At 52.2% G+C, this 18,428-nt stretch overlaps 1 protein-coding gene across 1 annotated transcript; it reads right to left on the bottom strand.

Moving 5' to 3' along the window:
• Positions 1-1,316: 1,316 nt before the first annotated feature.
• IGFBPL1 (insulin like growth factor binding protein like 1) lies at positions 1,317-17,403 on the bottom strand. The gene is made up of 5 exons (XM_061132501.1): positions 16,956-17,403; positions 7,417-7,526; positions 6,650-6,766; positions 4,114-4,297; positions 1,317-3,000 (listed from the first exon to the last, which is right to left on the bottom strand). The coding sequence occupies exons 1-4, from the start codon at positions 17,401-17,403 to the stop codon at positions 4,148-4,150; spliced, it is 825 nt and encodes a 274-aa protein (XP_060988484.1). The 3' UTR covers positions 1,317-3,000; positions 4,114-4,147.
• Positions 17,404-18,428: the final 1,025 nt, after the last annotated feature.

The raw sequence follows: 18,428 nt of genomic DNA on the forward strand, positions 1-18,428 counted from the left end.
GTGTGCATGTGGGAGGTAACAGAAGGCAAACCTAAGTGAATGAGTTAAACAGTGAAAAGTGAAAGTGCTAGTAGCTCAGCTGTGTCTGACTCTTTGCAACTCCATGGACTGTAGCCCGCCAGGCTCCTCTGTCCATGGAATTCTCCAGGCAAGAAGAGTGGAGTGTGTTGCCTTTCCCTTCTCCAGGGGATCTTCCCAATCCAGGGATTGAACCTGGGTCTCCCACATTGCAGGCAGATTCTTTACCATCTGAGCCTTATACAGTGGGAGACACCAGTTCAGAGGCAGCGAGAAAGTTCGGTCAGACAGTAGATGATTAGTGAGGGCTTGTTAAGAATTGCATGCAAGATGACCAGGCAGGACTGTAACCACGGCCCAGATGTGAAAGGTAAGGAGGATTCTGATGAAAGCAGCTGATGTGGGAAAGCAGAAAAAAAAAGGGGGGGGGGTATGATGCATAAGGAATGATGGAGAAGTATCAGTGGGACATGGACCCACCTACAGCAGGTCCAAGCACACAGCCCACAAAGCCTGTCCCTGAAAACAGTCATTTTTGGAGTGCGGGGGTTATGTGACATCATCACATGTATCAAAATAGGGTAGAACACAAAGGCTCCGAGGGAGTCCTGTTTCTGAATGGTAACTCACGGCACGTGTCTGTTTAGCCTCGGACAGGTCCTGGGCTCTCACAGTGGAAAAGTGATTAGGTAGGAACAATCATATTAATCTACGCTTTTGGTTTTGGTGGAGACTTCACACAGTGTAACATCATTACTTTCCGTACATCATTGCAATGCTGAACCCAGCCTCCCGCAGCCTTGCTGCTGGGCCCTGTCACCCCAGGGCTCCATCCGGCCTGCTCTCTGGGTCCACATCCAGCTCTCACCGGGCAAAATTGAGGTGATTCAACTGATTTTGCTGAATGCGCTTCTCAGCAAATGCATGATGCTGTTCCCCAAAGCCACAGTCCCCTTCTCCTCTGACATAGTTTCACTAAGTGTCTTCCCAAGTCATCTCCCAATCACTCAGACCCCAGAGGGATTTACCACCGACTTGGACTCAGAGTCACTGTCATGGGGGGCGGCGCGGCGTGCTGCGTAGGGAGGGGACATGAGCCGGTCCCCTAGAAGGCCCAGCCTCCAACAGACAGGCACAGCTTCCCATTTGTGATCAGTTTCAGTGCTGACTTTATTCAAAGAAGGGGTTCCAACGTTTTAAAGTTTGAAAACCACTGACCTAGTTTCACTCCCTTCTTATTCACATGAGGAAACTGAGGTCCAGAAAGCGAAATGGACTTGCTCAGGGTCACCCAGCAAGACAGGGAGGCATTCCCAAATGGACCTCATGTTTCTGGAGTCCCAGGACAGTCCCCTGCTGTGTACGTTAGGGTGATGCCACCCCAACATTTCAGATGTGGAATAGCTAGGCTTTAAAGGAAGAAAATGCAATTTCAAAAAGACTCCAAAATGCAAAGCTCAAAGTGAGCGTCATGAGAGTGTTGGTTGAAAAGCTGAGACAGACCTTGAGGAGAATCCCTGAAACCCGTGGAACTGGCGGCATCTTCCTTCCCACAGTTACAAATTGTTCTGAGAAGTAGCACCATGGAGTGGAAAGGGTGCCAAAGAGGCCCAGGCGCCCTCAGCTCCAGTCCCTCTCAGAGGCTTTCAGACCTCAGGCAAGCACGGTACTCTCAGAGCTGGGTTTCTTCATCTGTAACGGGGGAGGGACATTAATGAGCATCCTACCTGCCATCCCAGAGATGGGAAGTGACCACAGACAGAGAAGTGTTTCATGAAATTTAACAACTAGCCACATGTGCGATCCCAATTTTGATTTTAAAGAATTTTACTCATCACCCAGGGGATCTATTTCTTTAGCCAGATATTAAATACTCTGCTTCTTTCAAGCAAGTTTTGTTTCTGGGTGACTTCAGAATATCTCTAAGTAAAATATACTCTCAGTTCAGTTCAGTCCCTCAGTTGTGTCCGACTCTTTGTGACCCCATGAATCGCAACACTCCAGGCCTCCCTGTCCATCACCAACTCCCGGAGTCCACCCAAACCCATGTCCATCGAGTCGGTGATGCCATCCAGCTGTCTCATCCTCTGTCGTCCCCTTCTCCTCCTGCCCCCAATCCTAATATACTCTACTACACTCTAATTCTACAGCCCAGAGAGAGCAGTTGACTCCTTTTTTAACAATCTGATGTCCAAAAGCCAGGTTCCCACTGCCTGCTTGGTTAGAGAATGCTGGGCTTGTTAATAAGTGGATATCTTAGTCCCCATATACCCAGGCTCTGAGACTGGTTAAGTGTTCCATCTGGGACTAAACCTCTTTAAAATGGGAAAACAGCAGGAATAGATAAGCTATAGCCAGCTCTCCACACCCTCCTGTGAAGCAGTGCATTTGTCTTTGAGGGAATATTGTTTGTAAAAGAAGACTAAGACTACACTTCTCATATTTTTTCTGTAGGACCTTCCTACTCCAGGGTGGCAGTGTTTGAAAGGACATAGGTTACATACAGTCCAAATAGCACATTCACAGCTGAAGAAACCAACGCCCAGAGAGGGAGGGACCTATCCAGATCACAGAGCAAGTTAGAGGTCAGGCAGAGGACGGCAAGACCCTCCCCCTCCTCCTAAAACACACGCTGTCTGTCACAGAGCTCCACTAATCAACCACAGACAAACGAGGCAGAGTCACAGCTGACACACACTTCGGTCCAGCCCTGTAGAATTACATGGACTTACATGCGGCCTTCCCTTGGAGGGAGAAGCTAGAAAAGAATTCTCACAGAGATGTTCATTTCAAAAGTATAAAAAGGCTACATGCAGTCTGTTTGCCCTGCTAAAAACTACATCTGCATACGAATCTAGTTTGCATCTAACGTTTAAAAACATACAAAAGGGGTCATCTACAAACAGTTTTTCTAATTCTTCACAAAGTGAAATGATCCATGACTTGACTTTTCCATCATCCTGTGATCAAGTTTCTAAGACCCTAGAAGAAAAGAGGGGAAAAAAAATTAGAGAAAAGAAGCCTGCTCTGTCATAGTCAACTACGTGTTAGATGGAAGGTGGGGGTAAGGACCCTAACGTTAAATCTCTCCCCAACCAGGAGAGGTGCTGGTGGGAGCAGAGGTGCCTACGGGGACCCCAGAATTACATATAAGACCTATGGGTGGGCACTTCAGAGAGGCAGATTCCAGTGTAATATGAGGAAGAACTTCCAGTTACTGGAAAAACCCACAGATGGTTTTTTGGTGGTACAGAGCTGTGTCCCCGGAGTTATGCAAGCAAGAGCTGGAAAAGGTTATAGGAAATATGGGGAAAAAATCCTGATACCTGACTTTCTGATACATATGTTTCTAGTTGTTGTTGTTGTTGTTTAGTCACTAAGTCTTATCCAAATCTGCGACCCCCGTGGACTCTAGCCTGCGACCCCCACCAGGCTCCTCTGTCCATGGGATTTCCCAGGCGAGAATATTGGAGTGGGTTGCCATTGCCCTCTCCAGGGGATCTTTCTGACCCAGGGATCGAACCTGCATCTCCTGCATTGGTAGGCAGATTCCTTACCGCTGAGCCATATACATAACAATACACATATATAAAGAAGTAAAAGTATCCGGAGGGTGACTTTAAGAGCCATCTCCTGAGTTTCTGTTTGACGATTTTACACCTTGCATTTTTCCTGCCTGTTTCTAGAAGCTCTAACTACTTGCAGAGCTACACTTCAGGGGACAGACCCACGAAGCTCAGACTGTCTCCTCTGTGCGTGTTTTCACATGGGTACGGTCACAGGGACCATGCCTGCCCTCTCAGCACCCTCACCAGGCTGATTTGGAGGAAATGTTCCATTCAGCCTCCGAAACAGAAAAAAAAAAAACAATTGGTGGTCTCTTTCACCTGGACACCCCTAACGTTCATAGCTCTTGACTTGGCACGCAAGTGGGAAGCCCAGCGTGACGTGTGTGTAGGACACACCAGTCTAGCTGCCAACTGTAACATGTTCTGCTCTTGGTCTGCGTTCCTCTGTTTCCCTCAGTTCAGTGTTTTCCTTCTTATTTATTATGCATCTTATAACTCATCTCAGCCTCTTGTGACAGAGGCGTACAAGCTCAGACGACGGGAAGCACGCACGTGCGCGGTCACAGGCGGTCGTCTGGAGCGGGGAAGCGGGCTGCTCTGCGCTGACTCCGACCGACCACGGTCACGGTGCCGTGAGCCTGGGCCTCCCCGAGCGCGTTGGCTGAGTGGCACTGGTACAGCCCCTCGTCTTCCTTCCTCAGAGGGTCGATCTAGAAGTTAAGCAGGCGAGTTTACACAGCCATCGAGACACAGCAAGACCACGTACTTAGTTCATAACGATCCTGAACACCTGCAGCTTTTTGGAATAAGACAGAGTTCACCCTCTTACTTCTCTTCTTGTCTTGGCTGCTGAGACAGAGTTAAACTTCCTTCTCAGTACCCTCTGTATCCTGGCTCTCATTTTAATGTTTCCTGCATCCTGCCTTTTACTGACAGGAACCCAGTCCTTTTATTGAAGGTGATAGGTATAGATTCTAATGAAAACACATGTGCGCTCAGTGGTGTCTGACTCGTTGTGACCCCAAAGACTGTAGCCCGCCAGGCTCCTCTGTCCATGGGATTCTCTAGCCAAGAACACTGGAGTGGGTTGCCATTTCCTCCTCCAGGGGATCATCCAGACCTAGGGATGGAACCTGCGTCTTCAGCGTCTCCTGCATTGACAGAGAGAGTCTTTACTACTGAGCTACCTGGGAAGCCCCTTAAAGGAAAACACTGCAAATTTAAAAGAGCAAAACAATACTGACCATGGAAGGCCCAAAGTGCTCCCAATGGAGGCAGCTTTACAAAACAATACCAAAGATAACCTCTCCTCTGCCTCTCCTTGTAACAAAGTGGGGGAGTATGTTAGATTTGAAAAAGTCACGGACCCAGGTGCATCCTGAGCCTACGAGCTGGGTGGAGAAGTTGCCAGACCTGGCAGAGATGGGGACGGAATCCGAAGGGCATACTGGAGAGCCCATCTCCCAGCCCTGCAGCGCGGATCCACGGCAGCGCCCATCTCCCAGCCCTGCAGCGTGGATCCACGGCAGCGCCCATCTCCCAGCCCTGCAGCGCGGATCCACGGCAGCACCCATCTCCCAGCCCTGCAGCGCGGATCCACGGCAGCACCCATCTCCCAGCCCTGCAGCGCGGGTCCACGGCAGCGCCCATCTCCCAGCCCTGCAGAGTGGGTCCACGGCAGTGCCCTCCTTTCCTGCTTTCTCTCAGCAGAACAGCATTTCTCAACTGTGAGTCACTACAGACCGGGGAGGGTTGATGCACCCTGTCTCATTTTGACCCCATCATGGCTGAAGGGGAGCATCGTTATCCTCACATTATAGGAGACTCACCGGTAAGTCACAGACTGTTAGGGTCGCCAGACATGGTCCAGTCCAAAGCCCCCTTTTTACGGCTGTGGACACGGAAGCTCAGAGAGGGAGAGTGACCCGTATCCCATTACTCCATCACCCGTTCAAACACAGGGCATTCCCTCTTCTCAGCCACATCGCTGCACGTGGCATAGAACCACCCTGGAGGAGGATGGGAAGGTGCTGTCCACACCCCACCCTGTCCCCCGCCCTTACTACTCCTTTATCAGCTGTGGGGTCTTAGTCAAGCGTATTAGTTTTCTATGGCTCTGTTACAAATAACCACATGCTTACTGGCTTAAGACAACACAAATTTACTATGTACACGTCTTGAAGTCAGACGTCCAAGTGGGTCTCAGTGGGCTAACGTCAAGGTATCAGCAGGGTTGCCTTCTTTCCAGATGCCCTAAGAGAAGCATTCCAGAGGCTGCCTGTAGTCCTTAGCCTGTGAGTCTTCCTGCATCCTCGAATCCAGCAATAGTAGTTCACGTCTTCTGACACTGCCATCTCTGCCTCTCTCTCCTGCCTCTTTTCTACATTTAAAAGACTCCTGTGATTGCATCAGGCCCACCCAGATAGCTCAGGATAACTTTATTAAAGTCAGCTGATTAATAATCTTAATTCCATCTGCAACCTTATTTCCCCTCTTGCCATATAACATATCCACCAGCTCCAGGGATTAGGACGTGGACATCTTTCTGAGGCCATATTCTGTCTAGCAGTGGGACCTCTTCTGCTCTCAGGTATTATCCTACCTGCCCTGCTTTCCTCACAGTTACCGTAGAGTCCAGGGAGAAATGGACAAGAACATCTGAAAGGGGTAACATGTCACAGAAATATACAAGGTGCTTTATAAGGGCCAGTCAATAACAGCCAGCGAAGTGAAAGTCACTCAGTCGTGTCCAACTCTTTGCAACCCCCTGACTATACAGTCCATGGAATTCTCCAGGCCAGAACACTGGAGTGGGTAGCCTTTCCCTTCTCCAGGGGATCTTCCCAACCCAGGGATCGAGCCCGGGTCTCCCACATTGCAGGCAGACTCTTTACCAGCTGAGCCACAGGGAAGCCCAAGAACATTGGAGTGGGTAGCCTATCCCTTCTCCAGCAGATCTTCATGACCCAGGAATTGCACCGGGGTCCCCGGCATTGCAGGCGGATTCTTTACCAGCTGAGCTGTCAGGGAAGCCCATGAGTATCAACAAATGAGATACTCACCAAAACCCAGGCAGTGGCCTCGTGGTCAGAAGGGCCCCCTCGGACATGGACGGCTATGTTGACGTGGTCCCCAGGCAGGTCCTCCATTGCCTGGGTGCCTGCAGGAGACCGTGTGACCTACAGAAGACAGAATAACCAGGCGTGACTTAGAAAAATTATTTCTGAATAAGGACCACCCCACAGACACCCTCACTGTCTTCACCTTCGCGCTGACTTGAAGGCTGAGACCCTAGTACCTCATTCCTACGAAACATCAGTTTCTTCTTAAGCCTGAGCAGATGTACAGACAGCAGCCCCTACTGGACAGCAGAGGTACAGACATCACCAGCACCAGAATTTCCTGGCCCTTTTCAGGGCTGCTGAGATAGGGGAACACAGGCTCTACCCATCTCCACCTCTCAAAACCTGAGCTGCAGGAAGATCTAGCTTTAGGATAGGATCGGGTCATCTTCCACCAGCCAAGTCTTTCTGAAACCCAGACCCAGTCCAGGAGGCTCTAACTTCATCTCAGCTGACATAGGCTAGATAAACAGCAGAACTTCCTGGACAGCTGAGTGGCAAACAGCCACTCCCCTTCTCTGGGGAGAGCTTCGGGGTAAAAGTTTTGAATCATACATCTGGAGGCAGAGGAATGGAACATATTTTTTTGTAATCCTCCAATTCACATAAGAGATAAATACACACACACACTTAAAAACATTTATACCTTCCCCCAGCGGCCCCCCCCACCCCCACACACACGCAGAGAAGTTCTTGGATATAAATACCTTCCTCCACGTGACAACTGGGGTGGGCACAGCCCTCACCTCACAGGACAGGTACACCTGTGCCCCGGTGACATTGTGAACACTCTGGGGTGGGGTGATGACCACAGGAGCTGGGAGAAAAAGACAAGGGAAGACAGGCTTGACCCTGGCCAAGCCCTTCACCTCTAAGATCCCCTGCCTACACATTGCAGGTTGGGGCAGGTGAGACCTCCCCACACGGAAAGGATACACTCAGAGGCAAGGAATCCTAGAAGGGAGTTCTCCTTAGACCTGAAAGGATGCCTTCATTTCCTCCTTCATTGCATCTGTTCTACCAACAGGAAAACAGGGATCCAGAGAGGAAAGACGACTTCTGTCTGTCACACTCCCTCCCAGGACCCCTCCCAGGACCCCAGCTGCCATCTGCTTACAGCTCAGCTACTCGGCAGGGTGGCAGGCTCCGGGAGGGGCTGGTGTCTTCTAACAGATGGGCTTTTCTCCTTCCGCATGGAGGGTGTTCAAAGAATAATGCCACAAAGCCCAGCTGCCCTGCAGTTCAAGATGCTCATTTGCATATCACAGGCTCCACCAACCTCCCCATCCCCATCCTCAAGGGCAAAACTGCTGGCATGGATGCTGAGCCTCGCTGCTGCTGGAGAAAAGTAAATCAGGGAATTGGGCAACGTGGTGCTAGGCTGCCAGGACTGACTTCACAGAAAAGACGGAGGGTGTGGGCTTGCCGGGTGGAATGGGGAAGCACGTGGCATTTGAGTTAGACATTCTTTTTTAAATGCTTATTTTATCATTTATTCGGGTCTTAGTTGTGGCACTGGATCTGCAGTTGCGGCACGTGGGATCAGTTCCCTGCAGAGGGATCAAACCCCCAGCGCCCTGCATTGGGAGAGTCCCTGGGCCACGAGGGGAGTTCCGAGTTAGGTGTTCCTAGCTGGCACCCCACGCTTGTTTGTCCCCCTCCCGGTGGCCAGCCCCCACTCTGCTTACGGGGCCTGAAAGAATTAAGCCCAGCTGCCTTGGCCTTCAGCCCCTCCACCTGGCCCTCAGCACGCTCGCCCGCCCTGCCTGCTTATCCTCTATTCGGGATGCACCGCAGCTGCCCATCCTGAGGGCCTGGGGGTGTGTCCTAGCCCAGTACCAGGCATCTGCCCACTTTGACCCGCTGAATCCCAGCCTGCCTCACGGTGCAGGTGCTCCAGCTGAGGCCTGTGTGGTCTTGGGGTGGTGCGATGTGGAGGCCGGGCCAAGAGAACGCTCTCTGCTCAGGTCTGCTGTCTGTAAGATGGGGATGCGTGTGTGCTAAGTCGCTTCAGTCGTGTCCGACTCTGCAATATTATGGACTGTAGCCTGCCAGGCTTCCCTGTCCATGGGATTCTCCAGGGAAGAACACTGGAGTGGGTTCCCATGCCCTCCTCCAGGGGACCTTTCTGAGATGAGGATAATACCCCCTGTGTCACAGGGCTGTTGAGCTGATTTTAGTACGTGTTGAGTGTGAAAGTGAGGGTTTAAGGTAACACAGTGTGCAAATGCGGGGCAGGGTAGGCCTGTCAAACCGATGACTCCGCAAAGAAACACACGATGAATAAGAGAGTAAACACATTCATCCCTGGGCGTCAAACTGCAGCATTCACGACTCTTGGCACTCTGCCTGGTGACTCATGGGCATGCCCTCTGCCCTCCACAGGCCAGCCTTGGAGAAGGAAAGGGCCTTTGCCAGCCGAGGTGAGGCTGCAGTGGAAAAGGAGAACAAAGGGAGACAGACAGAAGGCTGGATGAAGAGCACAGAGGGAAGGAACGAAAGGGCGCAGAAAGGAGACAGGTCTGGACCCTCTAGACAGACTAGGAAGCAGACCCTGTCAAACTGATGCCAAGAGATCTCTGGGAAATTGTCTTAGAGCTTCTTGTTTCAAACTGGAGAGGCCCAACTCCCCAAAGCATGTGCCTGACGGTCTGTGATGGACTCATCTAGCCTCCACTTGCATGCCCCCAGTGATGGAGAGCTCACTACCTATAAAGCCAGGCCCTTCCATCCTTGACTCTTCTGGTAAGAAAGGTTGTCCTCACTTGGAGTTAAGACCTGCGTCCTGTAACTCCCGCCTACTGATCCCAGGGCTGCCAGGAGCCCTAGAGAGCCCTGGTCACCTCAAATGGCCTCCAGTAAGATGAATACAAACCCTGCTCTCCTCACCCCAGGCTGCTTTCTACCCCCGCAGCCTGATCAGCTCACTCCTTCAGCTGTGACCAACTGAATGCTCTCTAAGCACCACACCTCTACCCACAACCCCAAGTGTCCCCCGAATAAACCAAGGTTCCAGGCTTCTAACATCACCCGACACGCCCCAGCCACCTGCCAACCACCACAAAGAACCACAGCACCCCTGCTCTACGGCAGAGCCCCATCTGCAATGGACAACAAAGAGAGTCTAATTTATTCACATCCTCCTGCCAGCATCGCCTCCCCCGGAGTCCAAACCAGTCCTCAAATGGCTCGCTGTGGGAACAATCAGAACTGCATCTTATTCTAAAGCCCTCAATAGATTCCAAAGGGACACTCAATCAACATGTTTTACTTCCGTTCATGTAGAGCCATAAATTTTAAATGAGATTTCATCAGTCCCTTTCAAGCCTAAATGAATAAGCCAGTAAATCACATTTCATCTCTCTCTCTCCTTGCATTTCCCTCTTTTTCCGTAACTACAGTTAAAGACCGTCTTGGAAATGCTGCCTTTGCCACTAGTTTCAAGCCAGAAAATAGCATTTCTTTTCCAAAAGAGCCCACTGCTTTTGGCAATAAAGTGACATCCAAGCTTTGCTTTATTTTTAAATGTATACACAGTACATTCATTCTTTCTAGTGTACATTTTTAAGTTTTGACAAATGCATACACCATGTAACCATTACCATAACTCAAGATATAGCAGTGTTCAGTTATTTCAAAAAATTTCCTCCTGTAGCTTAATCTAGTTTTAATTTAAACATATCTGATTTTAAATTTAGAGGTTTTTATCCATAATAGCTCTTTAAAATCATCCATCATTATCATGATAATGTGTGTGTATGCACAGTTGTGGTCAGCTCTTTGTGACCCCATGACTGTAGCCCACCAGGCTCCTCTGTCCATGGGATTTTCCTGGCAAGAATACTGGAGTGGGTTGCCGTTTCCTGCTCCAGGGGATCTTCCCAACCCAGGGATCGAACCCGTGTCTCCTGCACTGCAGGCGAATTCTTTACCACTGAGCCACCTGGGAATCCCATCATGATAGTAATAATGCCACCCTTCTGCTTACAGGGTTAAGCCATTTGATCCTTCCAGCAATCTCCCCAGCTGCCATCTGAGGGAGCTAGCCAGGGTTACCCGGCCTTACACAGCAGGGTGAGACTGTGAGCCCGGGGGCTCCGTCCCATAACATCCTGCCTTCTCCTGAGATGACACGTCCATGTCCGACCCCTCTCATCTTCACACCAGGCATGGGAAGTAGGTGCTTTTAGTCCCACTTAACAGATAAGAAATCCAAGGCTCAGAAAGATGAAGCACCTAGGGGAGCAAGGATGCAAACCTAGGCACTTTGATTCCATTAATCCTACATGAATTTTAAAGGTGAAACGTGTGTTAGCCGTATGGACTTCATCCCAGAATAAGAATGAGTTCCTAAGGTATTGTGTCGGGGGCCCCCAAGACAAGTCCCAGGATCAACGACTTGCTATAAGGACTCACGGGACTGGGCACAGTTTATTCACAGTGGGATTTATTACAACAGAGGAGACCCAGCAAACCAGCAAAGGGGAAAGAGACTCACGGAGCAAAGACTCAGGAAACCAGCAGCGTGCTTTCAGGAGCCTCGTCCAGTGGAGTCACAGAGGATGAGGCACCTAATTCTCCAGCACAACCTGTGACAACACGTACGACAGCCTCTACCAAGGGGGATCACTAGACATCAGTGCCGAGGGCTTTTCCTGGGAGCCGGCCCCCCAGGCACCCTCTGCCTGCTACAAACCAGAACTCCAGACTCCCGGAAGGAAAGCAGGCGTGCAACATAAACCATGCCGTACAGTTCACATCCAGTGAGCGACTCTTCTCAATTCCGGAGAGTGGGGCAGGCCTCCGCACATCCAAATTCCCAGTGGGCCTTTCCAAGGGACAACAGTCTCAGGCCCGCCACGTTCACTCTTTTCTGCACCGAAATGAAACCCTCCCGACATCACCCCAGGCAGCAGTTCTTGTGAAGACACCAGTAAGTGGGTGGTGTGTCCACATTTACTCTTTCTTGCACAGAAATGAAACGCTCCCGACATCACCCCAGGGAGCAGCTCTTGTGAAGACACCAGTAAGTGGGTGGTGTGTCCGTGATCGGGGCAGGATGCGCCCAGTCTTACTGCTCCCAGGGGCTCACTGAAGTCTGGCACTGGGGCCCTGCAACTCATGACTACCCTGGGAACTCAGGCGCAGTCCTGTCTCGCCCACACTCCAGTTTCCTCTTTAAAACGGGCCCAGGAGGCCACTCTCCCCCCGCTGCCCTCCGCATGGGCTCCTGTGAGGACAATCACAAGAGGTCCAGATACACGGAGGGACCTGCAGACCCCAAAGGGTGTGCTACCCCAAGGCCAGTCTCTGCAAAGATGCTGAGACCCTCTACTGGCCTCTGGGGAGTGGGCTGTCGGTGGGCCCTTCCCCGGAGACTCCAGAGGCCGTGGCCCGCAGCCCGCTCTCTGGAGAGCCCAGGGTACGGCCTCGCACCTCACCGCCGCCTGAGCTGACACCCTCCGGGAAGAGCCAGGGCTCTCCTCTCCGCTGGCCTTTGGCAAGAGTCACGTGGCTTTCAGGAGAGAGGATGGTGCCTACTCAGCCCCGCCTGGGAATCTGCTGGTTTTGTCTCCCTAGCTCTCCCTTGCTAAACACTTGCTTCCCTCTGCTCGTGTCAGCTACGGCCCTGGAAATGCTGGGATGGCACAAACGCACCCGTCAGGACACAGAATAGTCAGCCAGGCGTGCACCCTCAGAGGCAGCACACAGGGCGGGCAAGACAGTACTGTGCGTGGGTGCTCAGTCGCTTGAGTCGTGTCCGAGTCTTTGCGACCCTGTGAACTGCAGCCCACCAGGCTCCTCTGTCCATGGGACTCTCTAGGCAAGAATACTGGAGTGGGTTGCCATGCCCTCCTCCGGGGGATCTTCCCAAACTGGGGCTCGAACTTGCATCTGCCTGCGTTTCCTGCATTGTAGGTGGATTCTTTACCCACTGAGCCACCTGGGAAGCCCAAACACTACCAAGGGAAACTCAACATGCCTGGGGGTCTGGCCACCAGCCACTGGGCAACCTGCTAACAATGTTCTCCTTATCTGCAAATGAGGATAATGACCCCACATCCTCCGGGGTGAAGGGAAAGAATGGATGTGACTGTGTTGTTAACCTTGTGGATCTACAGAAATGAAAGGGGTCGATATTATTACTATAGTGTGTGGGGAGCTGTGCCCCCACCCCGTGGGCTGAGAATGTCCTTGATGGCTGGAATAAAAGATCTTCCCTAATGCCTCCAAGATTTGTCTCAAGTTAATGGCGCTTGGGAAGGAAAGAATATCAAAAGTCATCTCCCAGGAACCCATCTGCTCATATGGAGAAGCACACAACCAGAGGGTTTAATAATCAGCGCCCTGAAGAGCCCTGATAATTTATGCTAATAGTCGCATTACATGTGGAACCAGACACAGCGTAATCCGGCTCCCTGCAGCGTGCGCCTCAAGCCCCCTCCCTCGGCATGAAAGGCTTTTGAGCACGAGGCCCCCTTCTTTGTCCCTCTCAGAAAGTGGTATTCGCTGCATCTCCTGGTTACCTGGTAACACAGGCCTTGCACAGACTGAGATGTCTAAGTGGAGCTGGAATTTCAACCAAGGCGAATTTTCTAAGATTTAGGATCTCAATAGCTCACTGATGCTTCAGGGGCTTGGTTGGCATGGTACCCCGTTCCTATCTAACGCAGCACGACCTCAGCCTGCTGTCTGCAGAATCCCAGCCTCCTCCCAGTGCTAGCAAACGATCAGGGCACATGGAACAGAGCAGCTTGTTAAAGTAATGATAACAAGGTACTACCACCACCACCAGCTTACCGGTGAGAAACGGAACCAACCCCTCGGTGCAGAAGGAAGGCTCACCCCGCAGCACGGCACGCCTGTCCCGCCCCAGACAGCTCTGGGTCTCATCTCCTCCGCCAACCAGCCCACTGGGTATTGGACCCATAGGGTCCACTGTTCACACTTGCCCCAGGAGCTCCTACCTCCTTGCCGTGGTTTATGCGGTGCCTCTCTGCCCCCGCTTCTCAGCCCAGGAATTTTCTACCCATCTTCCAAGCTCCACTCAGCTGCTTCCCCTTGTGTAAGGCTATCCCTGATCCTCTGAAGAGCCATCACCAGCTGCTGAAACAGAGGCCCCAGCAGCAAGCCTTGGAGGGGAAAAGGAAGGTGGATTCAGGCTGAGAAACTAAAGATTCAAAGGTTTGCAGCGCCTTCCTGATCGAGTTGCCAGCAGGTTATAGACACATGACTCCATCTGAGAGTCAGTACCTGCAGCCCCACCTCGGCCGGCAACCAGTCACGTGCCTCCAGGAAACTCTCTTCCACCGGCCTTAGTTTGTCTTTCTATTAAGTGGGAGTGAGACCTGGCCAGGGTAGTTGTAAAAAAATCAAAAAAGCAGATGGAATGCAAAAGCGATTTCCGATAGCCAAAAATTATTTTTATGTTGGAACCCAGTGAGTCTTCAATACATGTATGTTGATCACAGGATTGCTCTCATAATTTGAATTTTGGGGGCATTTCAGAGCATAGGAGGAAAGGTCAGAATTTAAGCCTGAAATCACTTCCCAATGCCCCTCAGAGGTGTTTGGGTATGAACACTTCCCACACTGCGAAACCTAGTATTTACGGAGGCTTCATCCCCTTAAGGTTGGGTGCTGGCTTGCTGACTGCACAGGAGAGAACAGGGAGCGGTGACTTTATCGCCAATACTGAAGCAGAACAGCTGCTGCTCTGACTCGGTCTGTTTCCCGTCAAGCAGCGAGGTCCCCAGGGACATTGTTAAAAAGTGCTCCCACCGTGGTGTCTGAATAAAGGATGGCTTGAGGGCAGCATGGAATGAGGTGCCATTTTCCCTAGCTGAAAAGATCCCCGGTCCACACCTTCCTGCTCCACCAGGGCACAAAAGCAGGGGCCGCACGAACACGTCAGGACAGAAGGCGATGGGACGACAGTGCTGGGGTCTGGGGAGTGGCCAATGGCACAATCGCTGGTAGGGAAGGAAAGCTAAATTGTGGGGAGGCCTGACGCCTGTCATTCCTGGGATCGTTAAAAGCAGCTTCTGAATTACTTGTGTTTGGCTCCATAAACATCGTTACTCCCAGGGCCTGTGCCTGGGGTGGGCTCAGAGCCCACAGATCAGAGTGAAGGGGCTGTCACATTTACTTGTCATTTGGTAATTTTCAAAGAATTAGGGGTACGGGACCTCCATCTGTCTACACTCTGGTAACCATGGCAACCGCCACCTGCCTGACTTAACACTATCAAGTCCTACCCTGAAACAGTGCTGAACAGGGTGCTGGGGACCTGGAAGCCAGCCAGGTTTTATTGGTCACCCTGGATGAGACCCCTGCCCCAAGGGTCTCCGTCTCCATATAACAGCAGATTGGGTCTGAATGCCTTCAAGGCAGCTCTCTCAGAAACAGAGTACCAGTCCAGGGAGGAATCGTTTGAGAGCATCAGCAGTGAGTTGGTCTGGAGACCTGGTCAGCATTTCTCACGTCTCCTGCATGTGGAGTGAAAATGTTACCTGTCTGGAAACAAAGAGACTTGCCTCAGCAGAATTAACTGCTGAGGAAAGTAGATTGTAAAAATAGATGGCAGAAAGGAGAAGGAAGGAGACAGGGCTGTTTAAATGACACGGGCAGAAACATAGGTTCAAAGTGGAGGGACCTCAACAGTGACTCCACCGGGGCTGACACCGCCCCCGGAAGGGACCAGCCCAAAGCCGCAGCCAGGGAAGCAGCAGCCAGCTCTCTCCTCCACCGGGAGCCCCAGTGAGGAACAGCCAGCAGTGACTTGCCTGTGCTCTTGGGGCTGTCTCAGACCCCTCAGTGGGCAGCACATTATTTCCAAGTTTCCATAGACAGAGGCCTTCTTGCCTCATCTCCAACAACCCATTGGGTCTCCTGGACTTGAGGGCATCTAACTGGGATTCTTGGTGAAAGATAATACTTATTAGAAATTTCCAAAGGCCGTCCCCCACCCCCAAGGCTTCCTTGTTGCAGCTGAAGTCCTTACACTGAATGATGCATTTAGGCCTGCTCTTGGATCTCCAGTCCCAGGCCAGAACCCCAAAGCTGGGCCTCCTTGGGACTCCCCTGGCACAAGCTCACCTATACTCTCCACTTCCCTCTCCAGGTCACCTAGACAAGGGACATTTCTCCAAAATCTAATGGCCCAGCAGGGTGCTTGACTGGGCATCCCTATACTAATATTTTGGTTTATTTCTGTTTGGTTTTAAAACATTACATGTAGAAAGTGAGCAAACATGGCACCCAGAGATGGCTTTATTGTGATGTTAATGAAGCTTGTGTTTTTAGGCCCCAAGCAATTAATCATTTTCTATTACTTTACTTAAAGTGAAGTGAAAGTGAAAGTCGCTCAGTGGTGTCTGACTCTGTGACCCCAGGGACTGTATGGTACATGGGATTCTTCAGGCAGGAATACTGGAGTGGGTAGCCGTTCCCTTCTCCAGGGGAATCTTCCCACCCCAGGGATCGAACCCAGGTCTCCCACTTTGCGGGCAGATTCTTTACCCTCTGAGCCACCAGGGAAGCCCTTAGTTAAAGTGGGACCCTCCAAATTCTATAAACTTCAGTCTTATAAAACCTGGGATTTGCCTCTGATGGCAGCACAATCTCCTTGGAGCTTAGGTCTCCCAAGGTTTTACCTGTCCTGGGTGAGAGCTTCCTCAAGATTCCCCGCAGGGCTGGACTCCTCACTCACTGAACCCCGGTGCCCTGATCCCCAGACTCCGGAATCCCAATCTGCAGCTCCAGCTCCTCCTCATCCAGCATCTCCATCTGCTCTCCCTCTTCATTCAAATAACCCACCCCCGACAGGTCCAAGGTGGGACCCCAAGGAGCTGGACCCAGTGGGAACACCCTGCTTCCCACACTCTGTCTTCCAGAGGCAAATATGCCAGACTTGCAAACAACTGTATCAATAAGTACTTAAGTACCAAAAGGGACAGCAGGCTCCCCAAAATTACGACCAGCTCGGTGACTGGTGGCTCCAAGGGCTTGGTAAGAGAGGGTACAGGATGTGGATTCCTGCCCCCCCCCCCCCCCCACACACACCCCTCACCCCCGTCTCCTTGGGTAACTGGCCAGATGAGAAAACTGACCCCATAGGGAAAACTGGGGCCTGGGCAGAGCTGTCCATCGCTGTGCAGCAAGAGATCCTTCACCCCACGCCCCAGAGGGTCAGGGTCCCTCTTCTTCACCCGCCCCAGGATCGCGGGGCAGAAGCTAGACTTACCAAATTCGCAGGGGCCGTCGCGCGCCTTGTGCAGGTGGCCAGGGAGCGCGCGGGGCGCCTGGCGGGCGCGCAGGCGCAGCGCGCAAACGCTGGGGTACGACCGGCCGTCGGAGCCGCAGACCGAGCCGCGCTGCGCGCACACGCAGAGCCCGGTGCCCTCGGGCGCGGCCCCCGCAGCGCGGCTCGCACACACGAGCCCTGGGCCGCAGCGCGCGCCGGCCCGGCCCCCGCAGCTCGCGCCCTCGGCGCCCAGGCAGCGCGCGCAGCAGCCGCACTCGTCGCGCGCCACGATGCCAGGCAGCGGGCAGCGCTCGGGCGCGGGACAGCGCTCTGGTCGGCACGGACCGCACTCCGGGTTTCGTCCGCCTGCGCTGCGGAGCCCGAGGCCCGCGGCTGGCGGCGGCTGCAGCACCAGCAGCAGCAGGAAAAGCCCGGGTGAGCGTGGCATGGTCCGCTCCCGGACGGCACTGGCGCCTCTGCTTCGCGCTTCTCTCTGCGCGCGCCGCGCCGCCACCCCGCCCGCCCCGCGACCGCTGATTGGCCGGGCCTGCACCGCGGGCGCCAGCGGTCGGCTGCCCGGCTGAGTCTAGCGCAGCGGGGTGGGCTGCTGGCCTGGCCTGGGCTCTGCGATGGAGGGATGTTCTGAGATCCGCCCTTCTGCAACCAGTGGGCTCTTGGAGATCCCGTAGGGGCGGGAACTTGCCCAAGGTCGCTCTAGTAGAGCAAGGATTGGATATACAATCTCCGGATCCAAGGCTGGCTCCAAGTACTGTGCCCCTTAATCCAGAAGGAAGCTCTTTTATTTTACTTTGCAAATCGTAGTTTCCTAAATTTTATTTTTTAAAAAGGAATATGTGGCTTAAAATGTCAAAGTTAACAAATGAATGTAACTATGAAAAGAGGACCTCCCTTCCACCTGATATCCCAATGCCCCAACCTGGTGTCAAGAGGCCACACCTGTTATCAGGTTCTTGAGTCTCTTTCCAGGAATTTTGATCTTTATAAAAGTAGGTATGATTGCATAGCCCCTCCTTTAAAATACACGTCCAGACACACACGAATACCCTACACATTGCTTTGTGCTTGGTTTTTCTACCCACAGTTATTTCCCGTAGTTACCCTGCCTCTTACCATCTCTGAAATCAACCTCTTGTACAATCAGTGGAGTGGAGTTTTATTGGCTCATTTACGCCCTTGATGCTGCATAAAGGCTTCGCAGGTGGCGCAGTGGTAAAGAATCCACCTGCCAACGCAGGAGATGCGAGACAGGTTCAATCCCTGGGTGCGGCAGATCCCCTGGAGGAGGAAAGGACAACCCCTTCCAGTATTCTTGCATGGAAAATTCTGTGGACAGAGGAGCCTGGTGGGCTACAGTCCATGGGGTCCCAAAGAGTCGGACATGATTGAGCATGCAGCCTACATAAAGTCATGGTGCATCTCACAGTCAACAGTGACTTTGGTTGTGATCAGATG

The sequence above is a fragment of the Dama dama genome, chromosome 29, assembly GCF_033118175.1.
Source record: "Dama dama isolate Ldn47 chromosome 29, ASM3311817v1, whole genome shotgun sequence".
NCBI lineage: Eukaryota > Metazoa > Chordata > Mammalia > Artiodactyla > Cervidae > Dama > Dama dama.

Excerpts from the sequence above, each read along its gene's own strand:
- IGFBPL1 (XM_061132501.1), bottom strand. The coding sequence starts at position 17,403 with ATGCCACGCTCACCCGGGCTTTTCCTGCTGCTGCTGGTGCTGCAGCCG. Across the intron at positions 7,527-16,955 it reads CGACGGCCCCTGCGAATTTG|CTCCTGTGGTCATCACCCCA; the intron begins GTAAGTCTAGCT and ends TTTTTCTCCCAG. Across the intron at positions 4,298-6,649 it reads AGGCCACTGCCTGGGTTTTG|ATCGACCCTCTGAGGAAGGA; the intron begins GTGAGTATCTCA and ends CTTAACTTCTAG.